The sequence below is a fragment of the Salvelinus namaycush genome, chromosome 1 (genome assembly GCF_016432855.1).
Source record: "Salvelinus namaycush isolate Seneca chromosome 1, SaNama_1.0, whole genome shotgun sequence".
NCBI lineage: Eukaryota > Metazoa > Chordata > Actinopteri > Salmoniformes > Salmonidae > Salvelinus > Salvelinus namaycush.
Genome location: NC_052307.1, coordinates 72,561,806 through 72,586,292, shown reverse-complemented (window position 1 = coordinate 72,586,292; position 24,487 = coordinate 72,561,806). Strand labels below are relative to the sequence as shown.

General features: G+C 46.1%; 1 protein-coding gene and 1 long non-coding RNA gene across 2 annotated transcripts in view; both read left to right on the top strand.

The window, feature by feature from the left end:
- Window positions 1-19,607: 19,607 nt before the first annotated feature.
- On the top strand, window positions 19,608-20,575 carry LOC120056787. Its single transcript, XR_005477829.1, has 3 exons — window positions 19,608-19,656; window positions 19,994-20,034; window positions 20,536-20,575. It is a non-coding gene; the product is annotated as an uncharacterized LOC120056787 (long non-coding RNA).
- Window positions 20,576-23,395: 2,820 nt separating this feature from the next.
- LOC120052829 (C-myc promoter-binding protein-like) overlaps window positions 23,396-24,487 on the top strand; it is a 29,294-nt gene continuing 28,202 nt past the window's right edge. The window contains exons 1-2 of the mRNA XM_039000007.1: window positions 23,396-23,415; window positions 23,531-24,374. Coding sequence (XP_038855935.1) covers window positions 23,396-23,415; window positions 23,531-24,374 — 864 coding nt within the window. The remainder of the gene's footprint in view (window positions 23,416-23,530; window positions 24,375-24,487) is intronic.

Here is a 24,487-nt window from a genome sequence, read left to right as displayed (position 1 = left end):
GTTCATTAGCTGATATCTCAAAGTGCTGTACAGAAACCCAGCCTAAAACCCCAAACAGCAAGCAATGCAGGTGTAGAAGCACGGTGGCTAGGAAAAACTCCCTAGAAAGGCCAAAACCTAGGAAGAAACCTAGAGAGGAACCAGGCTATGAGGGGTGGCCAGTCCTCTTCTGGCTGTGCCGGGTGGAGATTATAACAGAACACGGCCAAGATGTTCAAATGTTCATAAATGACCAGCATGGTCAAATAATAATAATCACAGTAGTTGTCGAGGGTGCAGCAAGTCAGCACCTCAGGAGTAAATGTCAGTTGGCTTTTCATAGCCGATCATTAAGAGTATCTCTACCGCTCCTGCGGTCTCTAGAGAGTTGAAACAGCAGGTCTGGGACAGGTAGCACGTCCCAGTCAATAACTTCCAACCCACACAGATCTACAGTAGATGTCATGGAAGATGCACAGTGCATTCGGAAAGTATTCAGACCCTTTGACTTTTCCACATTTTATTATGTTACAGCCTTATTCTAAAAAAATATATATTCCCTCATCAATCTATACACAATACCCCATAATGACAAAGCGAAAACAGGTTTTTAGAAATTTTTGCAAATGTATAAAACAAAATAAATCAGATACCTTATTTACATTAGTATTCAGACCCTTTGCTATGAGACTTGAAATTGAGCTCAAGTGCATCCTGTTTCCATTGATCATCCTTGAGATGTTTCTTCCACCTGTAGTAAATTCAATTGATTGGACATGATTTGGAAAGGAACACACTTGTCTATATAAGGTCCCACAGTTGACAGTGCATGTCAGAGCAAAAAACCAAGCCATGAGGTCGAAGGAATTATCCGTAGAGCTCCATGACAGGATTGTGTCGAGGCACAGATCTGGGGAAGGGTACCAACAAATGTCTGCAGCATTGAAGGTCCCCAAGAACACAGGACCTCCATCATTCTTAAATGGAAGAAGTTTGGAACCACCAAGACTCTTTCTAGAGCTGGCTGCCCGGCCAAACTGAGCAATAAGGGAAGAAGGGCTTTAGGCAGGAAGGTGACCAAGAACCCAATGGTCACTGACAAAGCTCCAGAGTTCCTCTGTGGAGATGGGAGAACCTTCCAGAAGGACAACCATCTCTGCAGCACTCCACCAATCAGACCTTTATGGTAGAGTGGCCAGACGGAAGCCACTCTTCAGTAAATGACACATGACAGCCCGCTTGAAGTTTGCCAAAAGGTACCTAAAGGACTCAGACCATGAGAAACATGGTTTGATGAAACCATTGTTACATTTTTTGGCCTGAATGCCAAGCATCACGTCTGGAGGAAAGCTGGCACCATCCGTATGGTGAAGCATGGTGGTGACAGCATCATGCTGTGGGGATGTTTTTCAGCAGCATTGACTGGGAGACTAGTCAGGATTGAGGAAAAGATGAACGGGGCAAAGTACAGAGAGATCGTTGATGAAAACCTGCTCCAGAGCGCTCAAGACCTCAGACTGGGGCAAAGGTTCACCTTCCAACAGGACAATGACCCTAAGCACACTGCCAAGACAACGCAGGAGTGGCATTGGGACACGTCTCTGAATGTATTTGAGTGGCCCAGCCAGAGCCCGGACTTGAACCCGATCGAACATCTCTGGAGAGACCTGAAAATAGCTGTGCAGCGACGCTCCCCATCCAACCTGACAGAGCTTGAGAGGATCTGCAGAGAAGAATGTGAGAAACTCCCCAAATACAGGTGTACCAAGCTTGTAGCGTCATACCCAAGAAGACTCAAGGCTGTAATCGCTGCCAAAGGTGCTTTAACAAAGTATTGAGTAAAGGGTTTGAATACTTATGTAAATGTGATATTTCAGTTTAGAATTTATAATAGATTTGCTAAATTTGCAAAAACATGTTTTTGTTTGTTCATTATGGGGTATTGTATTGAGATTGATGAGGGGAAAAACTATTTAATCAATTTTAGAATAAGGCTGTAACGTAACAAAATTTGGAAAAAAGTGAAGGGGTCAGAATACTTTCCCGAATGCCTGACTGCATGCATGTCACAAATAGCAAGAGAGGCAACTAAGTGCCATGGCTTCTAAAGTCAGGTGACACTCAACCAGTAGTATAGTAGTATCTCATCTCAGCCTTAACCTGCACTGACAACCTGTCTGTCTGTCCTGTCCAGCACTGTGCTAAATGAGGGTCACACTTTACAAACACAGACGGGTATTTTACATTCCTACGACCACTGGTATTTGTTTACTTAGTTTTAGTTACTGTATATTACAGATAATTCACGTTATAGGTCTGTGTCTCAAACGGCACCCTAATCCCTATTGGACACTACCTTTGACCAGGACCAGGAGTCAGACCCTGTCTCTCCGGTTTTGACCACAGCCAGGGTATAGGGTGCCATTTGGGAAATAATTGGCACCCTATTCCTTACATAGAGCACTGGTTTTGACCACAGCCAGGGTATAGGGTGCCATTTGGGAAATAATTGCCACCCTATGGGCTCCCGAGTGGTGCAGCAGTCTAAGGTGTCACTACAGACCCTGGTTCGATCCCGGGCTGTATCACAACCGACCGTGCTCGGCAGTCCCATAGGGCGGCGTACAAATTGTCCCAGCGTCGTCCGGGTTAGGGGAGGGTTTGGCCGGGGTAGGCTGTCATTGTAAAATAAAGAATTTGTTCTTAACTGACTTGCCAGGTTAAATAAAGGTTAGATAAAATAATAAATATTCCCTACACAGTGCACTACTTTTGACCAGTACCCTATTACCTATGGGTACTGGTAAAAAGTTATGCACTATGTAGGGGAAAGGATGTAATTTGGAACGCAGTAACAGTAAGCCCATGCCTGCTTGCTGAAGGGCACCTAAAAGCAGGCAGGTGGCTGACCATTCAGGGGCTGCTGCACGAAAGTTGCCGCTGATCCATAAGAGGTGCGTGTGCCATAATCGTGCACTCTTGTCACACGTCTGTACTAGCAGCACGGCAGTTGGCTGTGTTAAGTGTCTGGGTAGCGGGGGGGGGGGGGGGGGGGGGGGACCTCCTAAACTAGCCAGGCGATGTGAGCTCCGTCAAAGGACTCAGCGAAGCTCCAATCTGACACTGATCTCCTCTCCTCCAGCCAAGCGCTGAGCGGCTGACCTAGGCCGCGTCCCAAACAGCTTACCGTTCCCCATATAGTGCACTCCCTTTGACCAGGGCCCTTAGGGACTCTCCCCTCTCTGGTAGGGCACTACATAGGGAATAGGGTGCCATTTGGGACACAGCCTTAACCCTGCTGGCCGAGGCCGGGCGCCGCGGTGTCCTCTCACCCTCCTCCCTGGACCGTCCGTTCTGCTGAGGACAGCACCACGTGGCTTTGAGAAGCAGCTGTTTACCATCAGAGATCTAGGTCAGGACAGGAGAGACAGGGGCAGTCACTATGGTGCTAGCTGGGCAGGTCAGGACAGGAGAGACAGGGGCAGTCAGTATGGTGCTAGCTGGGCAGGTCAGGACAGGAGAGACAGGGGCAGTCACTATGGTGCTAGCTGGGCAGGTCAGGACAGGAGAGACAGGGGCAGTCAGTATGGTGCTAGCTGGGCAGGTCAGGACAGGAGAGACAGGGGCAGTCACTATGGTGCTAGCTGGGCAGGTCAGGACAGGAGAGGCAGGAGCAGTCAGTATGGTGCTAGCTGGGCAGGTCAGGACAGGAGAGACAGGGGCAGTCACTATGGTGCTAGCTGGGCAGGTCAGGACAGGAGAGGCAGGAGCAGTCAGTATGGTGCTAGCTGGGCAGGTCAGGACAGGAGAGACAGGGGCAGTCACTATGGTGCTAGCTGGGCAGGTCAGGACAGGAGAGACAGGGGCAGTCACTATGGTGCTAGCTGGGCAGGTCAGGACAGGAGAGACAGGAGCAGTCAGTATGGTGCTAGCTAGGCAGGTCAGGACAGGAGAGACAGGAGCAGTCAGTATGGTGCTAGCTGGGCAGGTCAGGAGAGACAGGGGCAGTCAGTATGGTGCTAGCTGGGCAGGTCAGGACAGGAGAGACAGGGGCAGTCAGTATGGTGCCAGCTGGGCAGGTCAGGACAGGAGAGACAGGGGCAGTCACTATGGTGCTAGCTGGGCAGGTCAGGACAGGAGAGACAGGGGCAGTCAGTATGGTGCTAGCTGGGCAGGTCAGGACAGGAGAGACAGGGGCAGTCACTATGGTGCTAGCTGGGCAGGTCAGGACAGGAGAGACAGGGGCAGTCAGTATGGTGCTAGCTGGGCAGGTCAGGACAGGAGAGACAGGAGCAGTCAGTATGGTGCTAGCTAGGCAGGTCAGGACAGGAGAGACAGGAGCAGTCAGTATGGTGCTAGCTGGGCAGGTCAGGAGAGACAGGGGCAGTCAGTATGGTGCTAGCTGGGCAGGTCAGGACAGGAGAGACAGGGGCAGTCACTATGGTGCTAGCTGGGCAGGTCAGGACAGGAGAGACAGGGGCAGTCAGTATGGTGCTAGCTGGGCAGGTCAGGACAGGAGAGACAGGAGCAGTCAGTATGGTGCTAGCTAGGCAGGTCAGGACAGGAGAGACAGGAGCAGTCAGTATGGTGCTAGCTGGGCAGGTCAGGAGAGACAGGGGCAGTCAGTATGGTGCTAGCTAGGCAGGTCAGGACAGGAGAGACAGGAGCAGTCAGTATGGTGCTAGCTGGGCAGGTCAGGAGAGACAGGGGCAGTCAGTATGGTGCTAGCTGGGCAGGTCAGGACAGGAGAGACAGGAGCAGTCAGTATGGTGCTAGCTGGGCAGGTCAGGACATGAAAGTGTGCCAATTATTTCCCAAATGGCACCCTATACCCTGGCTGTGGTCAAAACCGGAGAGACAGGGTCTGACTCCTGGTCCTGGTCAAAGGTAGTGTCCAATAGGGATTAGGGTGCCATTTGAGACACAGACCTATAACGTGAATGATCTGTAATATACAGTAACTAAAACTAAGTAAACAAATACCAGTGGTCGTAGGAATGTAAAATACCCGTCTGTGTTTGTAAAGTGTGCCCCTCATTTAGCACAGTGCTGACTGGACAGGAGCATAAGAGTTGACTTAGGGTTTATTTAGACAACACAGGAGCATAAGAGATGACTTAGGGTTTATTTAGACAACACAGGAGCATAAGAGATGACTTAGGGTTTCCTTAGAACAACACAGGAGCATAAGAGATGACTTAGGGTTTATTTAGACAACACGGGAGCATAAGAGATGACTTAGGGTTTATTTAGACAACACAGGAGCATAAGAGATGACTTAGGGTTTATTTAGACAACACAGGAGCATAAGAGATGACTTAGGGTTTCCTTAGAACAACACAGGAGCATAAGAGATGACTTAGGGTTTCTTTAGACAACACAGGAGCATAAGAGATGACTTAGGGTTTCCTTAGAACAACACAGGAGCATAAGAGATGACTTAGGGTTTATTTAGACAACACGGGAGCATAAGAGATGACTTAGGGTTTATTTAGACAACACAGGAGCATAAGAGATGACTTAGGGTTTATTTAGACAACACAGGAGCATAAGAGATGACTTAGGGTTTATTTAGACAACACAGGAACATAAGAGATGACTTAGGGTTCATTTAGACAACACAGGAGCATAAGAGATGACTTAAGGTTTCCTTAGAACAACACAGGAGCATAAGAGATGACTTAGGATTTATTTAGACAACACAGGAGCATAAGAGATGACTTAGGATTTATTTAGACAACACAGGAGCATAAGAGATGACTTAGGGTTTATTTAGACAACACAGGAACATAAGAGATGACTTAGGGTTTATTTAGACAACACAGGAACATAAGAGATGACTTAGGGTTTATTTAGACAACACAGGAACATAAGAGATGACTTAGGATTTATTTAGACAACACAGGAACATAAGAGATGACTTAGGATTTATTTAGACAACACAGGAGCATAAGAGATGACTTAGGGTTTCCTTAGAACAACACAGGAGCATAAGAGATGACTTAGGATTTATTTAGACAACACAGGAGCATAAGAGATGACTTAGGATTTATTTAGACAACACAGGAGCATAAGAGATGACTTAGGGTTTATTTAGACAACACAGGAACATAAGAGATGACTTAGGGTTTATTTAGACAACACAGGAACATAAGAGATGACTTAGGGTTTCTTTAGATATATATATTTTTTAATTGGGTGGGGGGGTGTATCACCTCTCTCCCCATTTTACGAAGATACTGTATGTCTGTGAATTATGGCTGAAGTATGACCAGTGATTTGTGTGGTTTATAAGTCAAGTGTTGTCCATGTGTCTCCTGTGGTTTATAAGTCAAGTGTTGTCCATGTGTGTCTTGGGATCTACACTATATACTGTATGTGCCAGGTTTGCCTGTGTTTTAGCCAGACACATTTGACTGTGTTTTAGCCAGACACATTTCCCTGTGGGACAATACAGTATGAATTCATTCATTCATATCCTTGAGAGACAATGACACACGTTTCATTATACGGTTCATGGCTGGATCTTCCTTCCTAATCAACCTAAAGAAGATTTGTATCTATTCCTTTTGAATGGCAACTGATCAATTGGTCACATACACATGGTTAGCAGATGTTATTGGTCACATGGTTAGCAGATGTTATTGGTCACATGGTTAACAGATGTTATCGGTCACATACACATGGTTAGCAGATGTTATTGGTCACATACACATGGTTAGCAGATGTTATTGGTCACATACACATGGTTAGCAGATGTTATTGGTCACATACATACACATGGTTAACAGAGGTTATTGGTCACATACACATGGTTAGCAGATGTTATTGGTCACATACATACACATGGTTAACAGATGTTATTGGTCACATACACATGGTTAGCAGATGTTATTGGTCACATACACATGGTTAGCAGATGTTATTGGTCACATACACATGGTTAGCAGATGTTATTGGTCACATACACATGGTTAGCAGATGTTATTGGTCACATACATATGGTTAGCAGATGTTATTGGTCACATACACATGGTTAGCAGATGTTATTGGTCACATACACATGGTTAGCAGATGTTATTGGTCACATACACATGGTTAGCAGATGTTATTGGTCACATACACATGGTTAACAGATGTTATTGGTCACATACACATGGTTAGCAGATGTTATTGGTCACATACACATGGTTAGCAGATGTTATTGGTCACATACACATGGTTAGCAGATGTTATTGGTCACATACACATGGTTAGCAGATGTTAATGGTCACATACACATGGTTAGCAGATGTTATTGCTCACATACACATGTTTAACAGATGTTATTGGTCACATACACATGGTTAGCAGATGTTACTGGTCACATACACATGGTTAGCAGATGTTACTGGTCACATACACATGGTTAGCAGATGTTATCGGTCACATACACATAGTTAGCAGATGTTAATGCGAGTGTAGCGAAATGCTTAGGGTTAAATATTCTTCTAGCGATTCTGTCTACAGGGAACAATTACCTTCAGTAGTGTAAGCATTTCACTATAAGCATTTTCTTTGATAAGTATGTGAATGATTTATTTTTTTTAGAATTGTTTGATAAAATCGTACTCTTTGTGAACAGTAATGAAATCTTTATTGAGCTCATTTCTGATCAGAAAATGTTGTATGATTCAGGTGAAAAGATGAAACGGTATGGTGAGTGTACTTCACTGTCTTTGGATAAATAAGATGAATGAAAACAGACTTGTGGCGTAGTGAAATAAAACTAAACAATGGGATGAAATCAATTCCATTTATTATTATGTATTTTTTTGTCTTAATTTAATTCAACATTATAGACAGCCTTGTAATACTCAAGTCAATTGGGCAGCAGGTAGCCTAGTGGTTAGAGCGTTGAACTAGTAACCGAAAGGTTGCAAGATCAAATCCCCGAGCTGACAAGGTAAAAATCTGTCGTTCTGCCCCTGAACATGACAGTTAACCCACTGTTCCTAGGCTGTCATTGAAAATAAGAATTTGTTCTTAACTGACTTGCCGAGTAAAATTAAATTAAAAAAGTAACACTTCTTAATTGAAAATAATAGTAATGATCAATAAAATGAGTACTAGTGTTTGGTCATTTTATTGCGTTTACACCCCATTCACCTCCCTATAACCTAATCTCAGGGCTGCGAATCACTCAAAGACCTGCTTTATCCACCACCCACCATCCACCCGGGATTAGATTACAATCTAGATTAGGCTCGTTCCTTCTGGAAATATGGAGTACACAAGCAGATTAGTCTTAATGCCGGGAGATCAGGAGGAAATGACCTTTATTATTGTATTATTGTTCATAACTGTACATTGTAATCTGAGAGATTTTAACAAAATTGCTTGTGACATATGTAAATGATTATAGATCTGATCTAACTGGTAATTATGTTTTGGGATATGTTGAAGATCTCTGAGGGAAAGGCAATGAATGAGCATTATCAATGGGTATTGTTATTGTTTCACCCCCCACCCCCACCTCACTACTCACCTCCCTCACCCCCAGGCCTCTCATCTCCTGATTGCTGACACGGCCACTTGCGGATTAAAGAGCCAGTCATGCCTCGGCCACACGACACACGGCTAAAGACAAAAGCTGAAGGGGGGCATGTTTAGGAGATCTGGGGGGTTGGAGTAGGTTAGTTAGGGGACTAGAAGAGAGGGATGGGGGGTACAGGGAGGGATGGGGGGTACAGGGAGGGATGGGGGATACAGGGAGGGATGGGGGGTACAAGGGGGGATGGGGGGTACAGGGAGGGATGGGGGATACAGGGAGGGATAGGGGGTACAGGGAGGGATGGGGGATACAGGGAGGGATGGGGGTACAGGGAGGGATGGGGGGTACAGGGAGGGATGGGGGATACAGGGAGGGATGGGGGATACAGGGAGGGATGGGGGGTACAGGGAGGGATGGGGGGTGCAGGGAGGGATGGGGGATACAGGGAGGGATGGGGGGTACAGGGAGGGATGGGGGATACAGGGAGGGATGGGGGATACAGGGCGGGATGGGGGATACAGGGAGGGATGGGGGATACAGGGAGGGATGGGGATACAGGGAGGGATGGGGGGTACAGGGAGGGATGGGGGATACAGGGAGGGATGGGTGCAGGGAGTAGTTTAGGGTAGGGAGTAGTTTAGGGTAGGGAGTAGTTTAGGGTAGGGAGTAGTTTAGGGTAGGGAGTAGTTAAGGGTAGGGAGTAGTTTAGGGTAGGGAGTAGTTTAGGGTAGGGAGTAGTTTAGGGTAGGGAGTCATTTAGGGTAGGGAGTCATTTAGGGTAGGGAGTCATTTAGGGTAGGGAGTCGTTTAGGGTAGGGAGTCGTTTAGGGTAGGGAGTCGTTTAGGGTAGGGAGTCATTTAGGGTAGAGATGGGGATGAGGTGTGGAGGGGGTGGGGGGATAGCAGGTGTCAAGCCACAGGCCAACTGGGATTACCTCCTCCGTACCCCCCTCGCAAACGTCCTCTGCCCCTTCAAAAAGCCCCCATCGTACCCCCTCCCAAACTTCCTCTCCCCTCTCCATACCCCCCTCCCAAACATCATCTCCCCCCTTCGTACCTCCTCCCGAACTTCCTCTCCCCCTCATAGACCCCCCCCCCCCACCATCTGCTGAGAGGACCATCATTATCAGAATGAGAAAATCAATTGCTTAAGTAAATATCACAGGCATGTAAGCTCATTTCACCAAGTAAATTAAACATTGGGAGACTTAGCTTAAAGTCCATTTACTGCTGACTGAGATGGAGAAGGTTTATTATGGAGGAGTGTGCTGTTAGTGTTGTTACAGGGTCTGGGATGGGGGGGGGTACTGCTAGTGTTGTTACAGGGTCTGGGATGTGGGGGGTGTACTGCTAGTGTTGTTACAGGGTCTGGGATGTGGGGGGTGTACTGCTAGTGTTGTTACAGGGTCTGGGATGTGGGGGGGTGTACTGCTAGTGTTGTTACAGGGTCTGGGATGGGGGGGGGGGGGGGGGTACTGCTAGTGTTGTTACAGGGTCTGGGATGTGGGGGGTGTACTGCTAGTGTTGTTACAGGGTCTGGGATGTGGGGGGGGGGGGGGGGGGGGTGTACTGTTAGTGTTGTTACAGGGTCTGGGATGTGGGGGGTTCTAGCTAGTGTTGTTACAGGGTCTGGGATGTGGGGGGGTGTACTGCTAGTGTTGTGGGTGGGGGGGGGGGGGGGGGTTAGTTATAGATGCTCATTGGCTGTAAACTCCCTTATTATATTAGGAAACAGAATAAACTGTTGGTGTGTTGAACGGTATGAGATTGGTTTAAAATGTCCTGTCATGCAGACGAACCAGTTTATATCCAGTTCATTAGAATTGTATTCAATATTTAATGTATTCAATAAACATTGTGGCACTCGTAAACAGACAGTCAATGATGGCGTAGTCTGACTGTCCAGAACACAGATGTTCCTTAAAGAGTCAATCAGAGTTCAATACAAAACAACAATAGCGCTGGTAACTAGCATCTGGCCCCGCCCTCCCAATGCATCCTTACCACAGTTTATAGCCCTCCCAATGCATCCTTACCACAGTTTATAGCCCTCCCAATGCATCCTTACCACAGTTTATAGCCCTCCCAATGCATCCTTACCACAGTTTATAGCCCTCCCAATGCATCCTTACCACAGTTTATAGCCCTCCCAATGCATCCTTACCACAGTTTATAGCCCTCCCAATGCATCCTTACCACAGTTTATAGCCCTCCCAATGCATCCTTACCACAGCTTCCAGCCCTCCCAATGCATCCTTACCACAGTTTATAGCCCTCCCAATGCATCCTTACCACAGCTTATAGCCCCCCAATGCATCCTTACCACAGCTTATAGCCCTCCCAATGCATCCTTACCACAGCTTCCAGCCCTCCCAATGCATCCTTACCACAGTTTATAGCCCTCCCAATGCATCCTTACCACAGTTTATAGCCCTCCCAATGCATCCTTACCACAGTTTATAGCCCTCCCAATGCATCCTTACCACAGTTTATAGCCCTCCCAATGCATCCTTACCACAGTTTATAGCCCTCCCAATGCATCCTTACCACAGTTTATAGCCCTCCCAATGCATCCTTACCACAGTTTATAGCCCTCCCAATGCATCCTTACCACAGCTTCCAGCCCGCCCAATGCATCCTTACCACAGTTTATAGCCCTCCCAATGCATCCTTACCACAGTTTATAGCCCTCCCAATGCATCCTTACCACAGTTTATAGCCCTCCCAATGCATCCTTACCACAGTTTATAGCCCTCCCAATGCATCCTTACCACAGTTTATAGCCCTCCCAATGCATCCTTACCACAGCTTCCAGCCCTCCCAATGCATCCTTACCACAGTTTATAGCCCTCCCAATGCATCCTTACCACAGTTTATAGCCCTCCCAATGCATCCTTACCACAGTTTATAGCCCTCCCAATGCATCCTTACCACAGTTTATAGCCCTCCCAATGCATCCTTACCACAGTTTATAGCCCTCCCAATGCATCCTTACCACAGTTTATAGCCCTCCCAATGCATCCTTACCACAGTTTATAGCCCTCCCAATGCATCCTTACCACAGTTTATAGCCCTCCCAATGCATCCTTACCACAGCTTATAGCCCCCCAATGCATCCTTACCACAGCTTATAGCCCTCCCAATGCATCCTTACCACAGCTTCCAGCCCTCCCAATGCATCCTTACCACAGTTTATAGCCCTCCCAATGCATCCTTACCACAGTTTATAGCCCTCCCAATGCATCCTTACCACAGTTTATAGCCCTCCCAATGCATCCTTACCACAGTTTATAGCCCTCCCAATGCATCCTTACCACAGTTTATAGCCCTCCCAATGCATCCTTACCACAGTTTATAGCCCTCCCAATGCATCCTTACCACAGTTTATAGCCCTCCCAATGCATCCTTACCACAGTTTATAGCCCTCCCAATGCATCCTTACCACAGCTTCCAGCCCGCCCAATGCATCCTTACCACAGTTTATAGCCCTCCCAATGCATCCTTACCACAGTTTATAGCCCTCCCAATGCATCCTTACCACAGTTTATAGCCCTCCCAATGCATCCTTACCACAGCTTCTAGCCCTCCCAATGCATCCTTACCACAGCTTATAGCCCTCCCAATGCATCCTTACCACAGTTTATAGCCCTCCCAATGCATCCTTACCACAGCTTCCAGCCCTCCCAATGCATCCTTACCACAGTTTATAGCCCTCCCAATGCATCCTTACCACAGCTTATAGCCCCCCAATGCATCCTTACCACAGCTTATAGCCCTCCCAATGCATCCTTACCACAGCTTCCAGCCCTCCCAATGCATCCTTACCACAGTTTATAGCCCTCCCAATGCATCCTTACCACAGTTTATAGCCCTCCCAATGCATCCTTACCACAGTTTATAGCCCTCCCAATGCATCCTTACCACAGTTTATAGCCCTCCCAATGCATCCTTACCACAGTTTATAGCCCTCCCAATGCATCCTTACCACAGTTTATAGCCCTCCCAATGCATCCTTACCACAGTTTATAGCCCTCCCAATGCATCCTTACCACAGTTTAATAGCCCTCCCAATGCATCCTTACCACAGCTTCCAGCCCGCCCAATGCATCCTTACCACAGTTTATAGCCCTCCCAATGCATCCTTACCACAGTTTATAGCCCTCCCAATGCATCCTTACCACAGTTTATAGCCCTCCCAATGCATCCTTACCACAGTTTATAGCCCTCCCAATGCATCCTTACCACAGTTTATAGCCCTCCCAATGCATCCTTACCACAGCTTCCAGCCCTCCCAATGCAGCCTTACCACAGTTTTATAGCCCTCCCAATGCATCCTTACCACAGTTTATAGCCCTCCCAATGCATCCTTACCACAGTTTATAGCCCTCCCAATGCATCCTTACCACAGTTTATAGCCCTCCCAATGCATCCTTACCACAGCTTCCAGCCCTCCCAATGCATCCTTACCACAGTTTATAGCCCTCCCAATGCATCCTTACCACAGTTTATAGCCCTCCCAATGCATCCTTACCACAGCTTCCAGCCCTCCCAATGCATCCTTACCACAGTTTATAGCCCTCCCAATGCACCCTTACCACAGTTTATAGCCCTCCCAATGCATCCTTACCACAGCTTCCAGCCCTCCCAATGCATCCTTACCACAGTTTATAGCCCTCCCAATGCATCCTTACCACAGTTTATAGCCCTCCCAATGCATCCTTACCACAGCTTCCAGCCCTCACAATGCATCCTTACCACAGTTTATAGCCCTCCCAATGCATCCTTACCACAGTTTATAGCCCTCCCAATGCATCCTTACCACAGTTTATAGCCCTCCCAATGCATCCTTACCACAGTTTATAGCCCTCCCAATGCATCCTTACCACAGCTTCCAGCCCTCCCAATGCATCCTTACCACAGTTTATAGCCCTCCCAATGCATCCTTACCACAGTTTATAGCCCTCCCAATGCATCCTTACCACAGTTTATAGCCCTCCCAATGCATCCTTACCACAGTTTATAGCCCTCCCAATGCATCCTTACCACAGCTTATAACCCTCCCAATGCATCCTTACCACAGTTTATAGCCCTCCCAATGCATCCTTACCACAGTTTATAGCCCTCACAATGCATCCTTACCACAGTTTATAGCCCTCCCAATGCATCCTTACCACAGCTTCCAGCCCTCCCAATGCAGCCTTACCACAGTTTATAGCCCTCCCAATGCATCCTTACCACAGTTTATAGCCCTCCCAATGCATCCTTACCACAGTTTATAGCCCTCCCAATGCATCCTTACCACAGTTTATAGCCCTCCCAATGCATCCTTACCACAGCTTCCAGCCCTCCCAATGCATCCTTACCACAGTTTATAGCCCTCCCAATGCATCCTTACCACAGTTTATAGCCCTCCCAATGCATCCTTACCACAGCTTCCAGCCCTCCCAATGCATCCTTACCACAGTTTATAGCCCTCCCAATGCACCCTTACCACAGTTTATAGCCCTCCCAATGCATCCTTACCACAGCTTCCAGCCCTCCCAATGCATCCTTACCACAGTTTATAGCCCTCCCAATGCATCCTTACCACAGTTTATAGCCCTCCAATGCATCCTTACCACAGCTTCCAGCCCTCACAATGCATCCTTACCACAGTTTATAGCCCTCCCAATGCATCCTTACCACAGTTTATAGCCCTCCAATGCATCCTTACCACAGTTTATAGCCCTCCCAATGCATCCTTACCACAGTTTATAGCCCTCCCAATGCATCCTTACCACAGCTTCCAGCCCTCCCAATGCATCCTTACCACAGTTTATTAGCCCTCCCAATGCATCCTTACCACAGTTTATAGCCCTCCCAATGCATCCTTACCACAGTTTATAGCCCTCCCAATGCATCCTTACCACAGTTTATAGCCCTCCCAATGCATCCTTACCACAGCTTTATAACCCTCCCAATGCATCCTTACCACAGTTTATAGCCCTCCCAATGCATCCTTACCACAGTTTATAGCCCTCACAATGCATCCTTACCACAGTTTATAGCCCTCCCAATGCATCCGTACCACAGCTTATAGCCCTCCCAATGCATCCTTACCACAGCTTATAGCCCTCCCAATGCATCCTTACCACAGCTTATAGCCCTCCCAATGCATCCTTACCACAGTTTATAGCCCTCCCAATGCACCCTTACCACAGTTTATAGCCCTCCCAATGCATCCTTACCACAGTTTATAACCCTCCCAATGCATCCTTACCACAGCTTCCAGCCCGCCCAATGCATCCTTACCACAGCTTATAGCCCTCCCAATGCATCCTTACCACAGCTTATAGCCCTCCCAATGCATCCTTACCACAGTTTATAGCCCTCCCAATGCATCCTTACCACAGTTTATAGCCCTCCCAATGCATCCTTACCACAGTTTATAGCCCTCCCAATGCATCCTTACCACAGTTTATAGCCCTCCCAATGCATCCTTACCACAGTTTATAGCCCTCCCAATGCATCCTTACCACAGTTTATAGCCCTCCCAATGCATCCTTACCACAGTTTATAGCCCTCCCAATGCATCCTTACCACAGCTTCCAGCCCTCCCAATGCATCCTTACCACAGCTTATAGCCCTCCCAATGCATCCTTACCACAGTTTATAGCCCGCCCAATGCATCCTTACCACAGCTTACAGCCCTCCCAATGAATCCTTACCACAGTTTATAGCCCTCCCAATGCATCCTTACCACAGCTTACAGCCCGCCCAATGCATCCTTACCACAGCTTCCAGCCCGCCCAATGCATCCTTACCACAGCTTACAGCCCTCCCAATGCATCCTTACCACAGTTTATAGCCCTCCCAATGCATCCTTACCACAGCTTCCAGCCCGCCCAATGCATCCTTCCCACAGTTTATAGCCCTCCCAATGCATCCTTACCACAGTTTATAGCCCTCCCAATGCATCCTTACCACAGTTTATAGCCCTCCCAATGCATCCTTACCACAGTTTATAGCCCTCCCAATGCATCCTTACCACAGCTTATAGCCCTCCCAATGCATCCTTACCACAGTTTATAGCCCTCCAATGCATCCTTACCACAGCTTCCAGCCCGCCCAATGCATCCTTACCACAGTTTATAGCTTCCCTCCCAATGCATCCTTACCACAGCTTATAGCCCTCCCAAGCACCCTTACCACAGTTTACAGCCCTCCAATGCATCCTTACACAGTTTTATAACCCTCCCAATGCATCCTTACACACAGCTTCCAGCCCCGCCCAATGCATCCTTACCACAGCTTATAGCCCCTCCCAATGCATCCTTACCACAGCTTATAGCCCTCCCAATGCATCCTTACCACAGTTTATAGCCCTCCCCAATGCATCCTTACCACAGTTATAGCCCTCCAATGCATCCCTTACCACAGTTTATAGCCCTCCCAATGCATCCCTTACCACAGTTTATAGCCCCTCCCCATGCATCCTTACCCACAGTTTACTAGCCCTTCCCAATGAATCCTTACCACAGTTTATAGCCCTCCCAATGCATCCTTACCACAGTTTATAGCCCTCCCAATGCATCCTACCACAGCTTCCAGCCCTCCCAATGCATCCTTACACAGTTTTATAGCCCTCCCAATGCATCCTTACCACAGCTTACAGCCCTCCCAATGCATCCTTACCACAGTTTATAGCCCTCCCAATGCATCCTTACCACAGTTTATAGCCCTCCCAATGCATCCTTACCACAGCTTACAGCCCGACCAATGCATCCTTACCACAGCTTCCAGCCCGCCCAATGCATCCTTACCACAGCTTACAGCCCTCCCAATGCATCCTTACCACAGTTTATAGCCCTCCCAATGCATCCTTACCACAGCTTCCAGCCCGCCCAATGCATCCTTACCACAGTTTATAGCCTCCCAATGCATCCTTACCACAGTTTATAGCCCTCCCAATGCATCCTTACCACAGTTTATAGCCCTCCCAATGCATCCTTACCACAGCTTATAGCCCTCCCAATGCTCCTTACCACAGTTTATAGCCCTCCCAATGCATCCTTACCACAGCTTCCAGCCCGCCCAATGCATCCTTACCACAGTTTATAGCCCTCCCAATGCATCCTTACCACAGCTTATAGCCCTCCAATGCACCCCTTACCACAGTTTATAGCCCTCCCAATGCATCCTACCCACAGTTTATAACCCTCCAATGCCATCCTTACCACAGCTTCCAGCCCGCCCCAATGCATCCTTACCACAGCTTATAGCCTCCCAATGCATCCTTACCACAGTTTATAGCCCCTCCCAATGCATCCTTACACAGTTTATAGCCCCTCCCAATGCATCCCTACCACAGTTTAAGCCCCTCCCAATGCATCCTTACCACAGTTTATAGCCCTCCCAATGCATCCTACCACAGTTTTATAGCCCTCCCAATGCATCCTTACACAGTTTATAGCCCTCCCAATGCATCCTACCACAGTTTATAGCCCTCCCAATGCATCCTTACCACAGCTTCCAGCCCTCCCAAGCATCCTTACCACAGTTTTATAGCCCTCCCAATGCATCCTTACCACAGCTTACAGGCCCTCCCCAATGCATCCTACCACAGTTTTATAGCCATCCAATGCATCCTTACACAGTTTATAGCCTCCCAATGCATCCTTACCACAGTTATAGCTCCCAATGCATCCTTACCACAGTTTATAGCCCTCCCAATGCATCCTTTACCACAGCTTATAGCCTTCCCAATGCATCCTTACCACAGTTTATAGCCCTCCCAATGCATCCTTACCACAGCTTATAGCCCTCCCAATGCATCCTTACCACAGTTTATAGCCCTCCAATGCATCTTACCACAGTTTATAGCCTCCCAATGCATCCTTACCACAGCTTATAGCCTTCCCAATGCATCCTTACCACAGTTTATAGCCCTCCCAATGCATCCTTACCACAGCTTATAACCCTCCAAATGCATCCTTACCACAGTTTTACAGCCCTCCCAATGCATCCTTACCACAGCTTCCAGCCCTCCCAATGCATCCTTACCACAGCTTATAGCCTTCCAATGCATCCTTACCACAGTTTATAGCCCTCCAATGCATCCTTACCACAGTTTATAGCCCTCCCAATGCATCCTTACCACAGTTTATAGCCCTCCCAATGCATCCTTACCACAGTTTATAGCCCTCCCAATGCATCCTTACCACAGTTTATAGCCCTCCCAATGCATCCTTACCACAGTTTATAGCCCTCCCAATGCATCCTTACCACAGTTTATAGCCCTCCCAATGCATCCTTACCACAGTTATAGCCCTCCCAATGCATCCTTACCACAGTTTATAGCTCGCCCAATGCATCCTTACCACAGTTTATAGCCCTCCCAATGCATCCTTACCACAGTTTATAGCTCGCCCAATGCATCCTTACCACAGTTTATAGCCCTCCAATGCATCCTACCACAGTTTATAGCCCTCCCAATGCATCCTTACCACAGTTTATAGCCCTCCCAATGCATCCGTACCACAGCTTATAGCCCTCCCAATGCATCCTTACCACAGCTTATAGCCCTCCCAATGCATCCTTACCACAGCTTATAGCCCTCCCAATGCATCCTTACCACAGTTTATAGCCCTCCCAATGCACCTTACCACAGTTTATAGCCTCCCAATGCATCCTTACCACAGTTATAACCCTCCCAATGCATCCTTACCACAGCTTCCAGCCCGCCCAATGCATCCTTACCACAGCATTAAGCCCTCCCAATGCATCCTTACCACAGCTTATAGCCCTCCCAATGCATCCTTACCACAGTTTATAGCCCTCCCAATGCATCCTTACCACAGTTTATAGCCCTCCCAATGCATCCTACCACAGTTTATAGCCCTCCAATGCATCCTTACCACAGTTTATAGCCCTCCCAATGCATCCTTACCACAGTTTATAGCCCTCCCAATGCATCCTTACCACAGTTTATAGCCTCCCAATGCATCCTTACCACAGTTTATAGCCCTCCCAATGCATCCTTACCACAGCTTCCAGCCCTCCCAATGCATCCTTACCACAGCTTATAGCCCGCCCAATGCATCCTTACCACAGTTATAGCCCGCCCAATGCATCCTTACCACAGCTTACAGCCTCCCAATGACTGTATTAATAAAGGTAGAGGGAAGTAACCTGTATTATAAAGGTAGAGGAGAGTAACCTGTATTAATAGGGAGAGGGAAGAGTAACCTGTATTATAAAGGTAGAGGGAGAGTAACCTGTATTAATAAAGGGAGAGGGAGAGTAACCTGTATTAATAAAGGTAGAGTAACCTGTATTAATAAAGGTAGAGGGAAGTACCTGTATTAATAAAGGGAAGTAACCTGTATAAAAGGTAGAGGGAGAGTAACCTGTATTAATAAAGGTAGAGGGAGAGTAACCTGTATTAATAAAGGTAGAGGGAGAGTAACCTGTATTAATAAAGGTAGAGGGAGAGTAACCTGTATTAATAAAGGTAGAGGGAGAGTAACCTGTATTAATAAAGGTAGAGGGAGAGTAACCTGTATTAATAAAGGGAGAGTAACCTGTATTAATAAAGGTAGAGGGAGAGTAACCTGTATTAATAAAGGTAGAGTAACCTGTATTAATAAAGGTAGAGGAGAGTAACCTGTATTAATAGGGAGAGGGAGAGTAACCTGTATTAATAAAGGTAGAGGGAGAGTAACCTGTATTAATAAAGGGAGAGGAGAGTAACCTGTATTAATAAAGGGAGAGGGAGAGTAACCTGATAATAAAGGAGGGAGAGTAACCTGTATTAATAAGGGAGAGGAGAGTAACCGTATTAATAAAGGAGAGGGAGAGTAACCTGTATTAATAAAGGTAGAGGGAGGGTAACCTGTTATTAATAAGGTAGAGGGAGAGTAACCTGTATTAATAAAGGGAGAGTAAACTGTATTAAAAAGGTAGAGGAGAGTACCTGTATTAATAAAGGGAAGAGGAGAGTAACCTGTATTATAAAGGGAGAGGGAGAGTAACCTGTATTAATAAAGGTAGAGGAGAGTAACCTGTATTAATAAAGGAGAGGGAGGTAACCTGTATTAATAAAGGGAGAGGGAGGGTAACCTGTATTAATAAAGGGAGAGGGAGAGTAACCTGTATTAATAAAGGTAGAGGGAGAGTAACCTGTATTAATAAAGGGAGAGGGAGAGTAACCTGTATTAATAAAGGGAGAGGGAGAGTAACCTGTATTAATAAAGGGAGAGGGAGAGTAACCTGTATTAATAAAGGGAGAGGGAGAGTAACCTGTATTAATAAAGGGAGAGAAGTAACCTTATTAATAGGAGAGGGAGAGTAACCTGTATTAATAAAGGTAGAGGGAGAGTAACCTGTATTAATAAAGGTAGAGGAGAGTAACCTGTATAATAAGGGAAGGAGAGTAACCTGTATTAAAGGGAGGAAAACTGTATTAATAAAGGGATAGGGAGAGTAACCTGTATTAATAAGGTAGAGGGAGAGTAACCTGTATTAATAAAGGGAGAGGGAGAGTAACCTGTATTAATAAAGGGAGAGTAACCTGTATTAATAAAGGTAGAGGGAGAGTAACCTGTATTAATAAAGGGAGAGTAACCTGTATTAATAAAGGTAGAGGGAGAGTAACCTGTATTAATAAAGGGAGAGTACCTGTATAATAAAGGTAGGGAGAGTAACCTGTATTAATAAAGGTAGAGGGAGAGTACCTGTATAATAAAGGTAGAGGGAGAGTAACCTGTATTAATAAAGGGAGAGGAGAGTAACCTGTATTAATAAAGGGAGAGGGAGAGTAACCTGTATTAATAAAGGGAGAGGGAGAGTAACCTGTATTAATAAAGGGAGAGGGAGAGTAACCTGTATTAATAAAGGTAGAGGGAGAGTAACCTGTATTAATAAAGGGAGAGGGAGAGTAACCTGTATTAATAAAGGGAGAGGGAGAGTAACCTGTATTAATAAAGGGAGAGTAACCTGTATTAATAAAGGTAGAGTAACCTGTATTAATAAAGGAGAGGGAGGTAACCTGTATTAATAAAGGTAGAGGGAGAGTAACCTGTATTAATAAAGGTAGAGGGAGAGTAACCTGATTAATAAGGTAGAGGAGATAACCTGTATTATAAAGGTAGAGGGAGAGTAACCTGTATAATAAAGGGAGAGTAACCTGTATTAATAAGGTAGGGGAGAGTAACCTGTATTAATAAAGGGAGAGGGAGAGTAACCTGTATTATAAAGGAGAGGGAGAGTAACCTGTATTAATAAAGGTGAGAGGGAGAGTAACCTGTATTAATAAAGGGAGAGGGAGAGTAACCTTTATTAATAAAGGAGAGGGGAGGTAACCTGTATTAATAAAGGGAGAGGAGAGTAACCTGTATTAATAAAGTAGAGGGAGAGTAACCTGTATTAATAAGGGAGAGGGAGAGCCCTGTATTAATAAAGGGAGAGGGAGAGTAACCTGTATTATAAGGAGAGGGAGAGTACCTGTATTAATAAAGGTAGAGGGAGAGTACCTGTATTAATAAAGGGAGAGGGGAGTAACTGTATTATAAAGGGAGGGAGAGTAACCTGTATTAATAAAGGTAGAGTAACCTGTATTAATAAAGGGAGAGGGAGAGTAACCTGTATTAATAAAGGTAGAGGGAGAGTAACCTGTATTAATAAAGGGAGAGTAACCTGTATTAATAAAGGGAGAGGGAGAGTAACCTGTATTAATAAAGGTAGAGGGAGAGTAACCTGTATTAATAAAGGTAGAGGGAGAGTAACCTGTATTAATAAAGGTAGAGGAGAGTAACCGTATAATAAAGGGAGAGTAACCTGTATTAATAAAGGTAGAGTAACCTGTATTAATAAAGGTAGAGGGAGAGTAACCTGTATTAATAAAGGTAGAGTAACCTGTATTAATAAAGGTAGAGGGAGAGTAACCTGTATTAATAAAGGGAGAGGGAGAGTAACCTGTATTAATAAAGGGAGAGGGAGAGTAACCTGTATTAATAAAGGGAGAGGGAGAGTAACCTGTATTAATAAAGGGAGAGGAGAGTACCTGTATTAATAAGGTAGAGGAGAGTAACCTGTATTAATAAGGTAGAGGGAGAGTAACCTGTATTAATAAAGGGAGAGGAGAGTAACCTGTATTAATAAAGGAGAGGGAGAGTAACCTGTATTAATAAAGGTAGAGGAAGTACTGTATTATAAGGAGAGGGAGAGTAACCTGTATTAATAAAGGTAGAGGGAGAGTAACCTGTATTAATAAAGGGAGAGGAGAGTAACCTGTATTAATAAAGGAGAGGGAGAGTAACCGTATTAATAAGGGAGGGGAGAGTAACCTGTATTAATAAAGGGAGAGTAACCTGTATTAATAAAGGGAGAGGGAGAGTAACCTGTATTAATAAAGGTAGAGGGAGAGTAACCTGTATTAATAAAGTGAGAGGGAGAGTAACCTGTATTAATAAAGGTAGAGGGAGGGTAACCTGTATTAATAAAGGGAGAGTAACCTGTATTAATAAAGGTAGAGGGAGAGTAACCTGTATTAATAAAGGTAGAGGGAGAGTAACCTGTATTAATAAAGGGAGAGTAACCTGTATTTATAAAGGTAGAGGGAGAGTAACCTGTATTAATAAAGGTAGAGGGAGAGTAACCTGTATTAATAAAGGTAGAGGGAGAGTAACCTGTATTAATAAAGGGAGAGGGAGAGTAACCTGTATTAATAAAGGGAGAGTAACCTGTATTAATAAAGGTAGAGGGAGAGTAACCTGTATTAATGAAGGGAGAGGAGAGTAACCTGTATTAATAAGTAGAGGGAGAGTAACCTGTATTAATAAAGGGAGAGGGAGAGTAACCTGTATTAATAAAGGGAGAGGGAGTAACCTGTATTAATAAAGGAGAGGGAGAGTAACCTGTATTAATGAAGGGAGAGGGAGAGTAACCTGTATTAATAAAGGAGAGGGAGAGTAACCTGTATTAATAAGGTAGAGGGAGAGTAACCTGTATTATAGTGAGAGGGAGAGTAACCTGTATTAATAAAGGTAGAGGGAGAGTAACCTGTATTAATAAAGGGAGAGTAACCTGTATTAATAAAGGTAGAGGGAGAGTAACCTGTATTAATAAAGGGAGAGGGAGAGTAACCTGTATTAATAAAGGGAGAGTAACCTGTATTAATAAAGGTAGAGGGAGAGTAACCTGTATTAATAAAGGTAGAGGGAGAGTAACCTGTATTAATAAAGGTAGAGGGAGAGTAACCTGTATTAATAAAGGGAGAGGGAGAGTAACCTGTATTAATAAAGGGAGAGTAACCTGTATTAATAAAGGTAGAGGGAGAGTAACCTGTATTAATAAAGGGAGAGGGAGAGTAACCTGTATTAATAAAGGGAGAGTAACCTGTATTATTAAAGGGAGAGGGAGAGTAACCTGTATTAATAAAGGCAGAGGGAGAGTAACCTGTATTAATAAAGGTAGAGGGAGAGTAACCTGTATTAATGAAGGGAGAGGGAGAGTAACCTGTATTAATAAAGGTAGAGAGAGAGTAACCTGTATTAATGAAGGTAGAGGGAGAGTAACCTGTAATAATAAAGGTAGAGAGAGAGTAACCTGTATTAATAAAGGTAGAGAGAGAGTAACCTGTATTAATAAAGGTAGAGGGAGAGTAACCTGTATTAATAAAGGTAGAGGGAGAGTAACCTGTATTAATAAAGGTAGAGGGAGAGTAACCTGTATTAATAAAGGTAGAGGGAGAGTAACCTGTATTAATAAAGGTAGAGGGAGAGTAACCTGTATTAATAAAGGTAGAGGGAGAGTAACCTGTATTATTAAAGGTAGAGGGAGAGTAACCTGTATTATTAAAGGTAGAGAGAGAGTAACCTGTATTAATAAAGGTAGAGGGAGGTCATGGATCTGATGTTCTCTCTGTTGGTTTGTTTCTGCTTCTGAAAGTAAATATCCCGTTTGGGATCAGTACATTATGAATATCAAAATGTATTTGTATCTATTTTTTAAAATCTAATCTATTAATTTCTCCATCAGGCGCTGCAGACGTAGAGACAGCCCTGAGGACGGAGAGGAGAGGGACTGGAGTGACGAGGACAAGAATAACACAGACGCCATCTTTGATCTGGAGGACCTAGATCTGGACGGACCAACCACAGAGAGCTTTGCTAAAACCAGCCAATCACGGAAGAGGACGGTGGAACGCAGCGCCAGCTATGGCGGTGTGGGTGTGGCCTCAGCCTCGCGGGGCACCGTTAAACGAACGGGGATCGAGACAGGCTTCGACCCGCTGTCCCTCCTGGCGGCCGAGTCCAAGTCCCAGGGGGACAGAGAGGACGACCTGGAAGTAGAGATGGATGGGGTCACGACCCCTACGGGCCGGCGCCAGGACCACCTGGCTAGGGAGATAGAGATGTACATGAACCATATGGGTTCTCCTCTGAACAGCCGGACCCCCAGTATGGACCTCCAGGACCCCTCCAGTCCCCTGTTCCTACACCCTCCTCCCCCACTCATCACCACCCCTCGACGGGCCAGTCTCCCCCATACCTCCCCTCTCAGGACAGGAGGATTACCTCGCTCCAGGACCCACCACTTCCCCTCGCCCTCCCAGCCTGCCAGACAGAGGCTCTGGTCCTCACCCCCCTGTCCCCGCTCCACGCCCAGCCCGCAGCCCAGCCCCTACCGGGAGAGGGAGAGAGACAGGGACCTGGGTTTGCTGTCCCCCTCTCTGTCCTCCTCCTCCTTCGCCCTGGACCAGATCCTCACCCCCACCCTGGATGTGTTCAAGAGCAGCGTGTTCTCGGCAGGGAAAGGTGTGGCAGAGAAGGCTAGCCGGTGGTACTCTCGCCTGGCCACCTCCTACACCGTGCCTACCAAGGTACGCTCATCGGTTTGTCAATGGAGGGTGTTCTACTGGTGCGTCAGTCAAAATAACACATTTCTGAATGGCGCAAGATATTTTGTAAGATTGTGTGACATGAATCAAAGTGT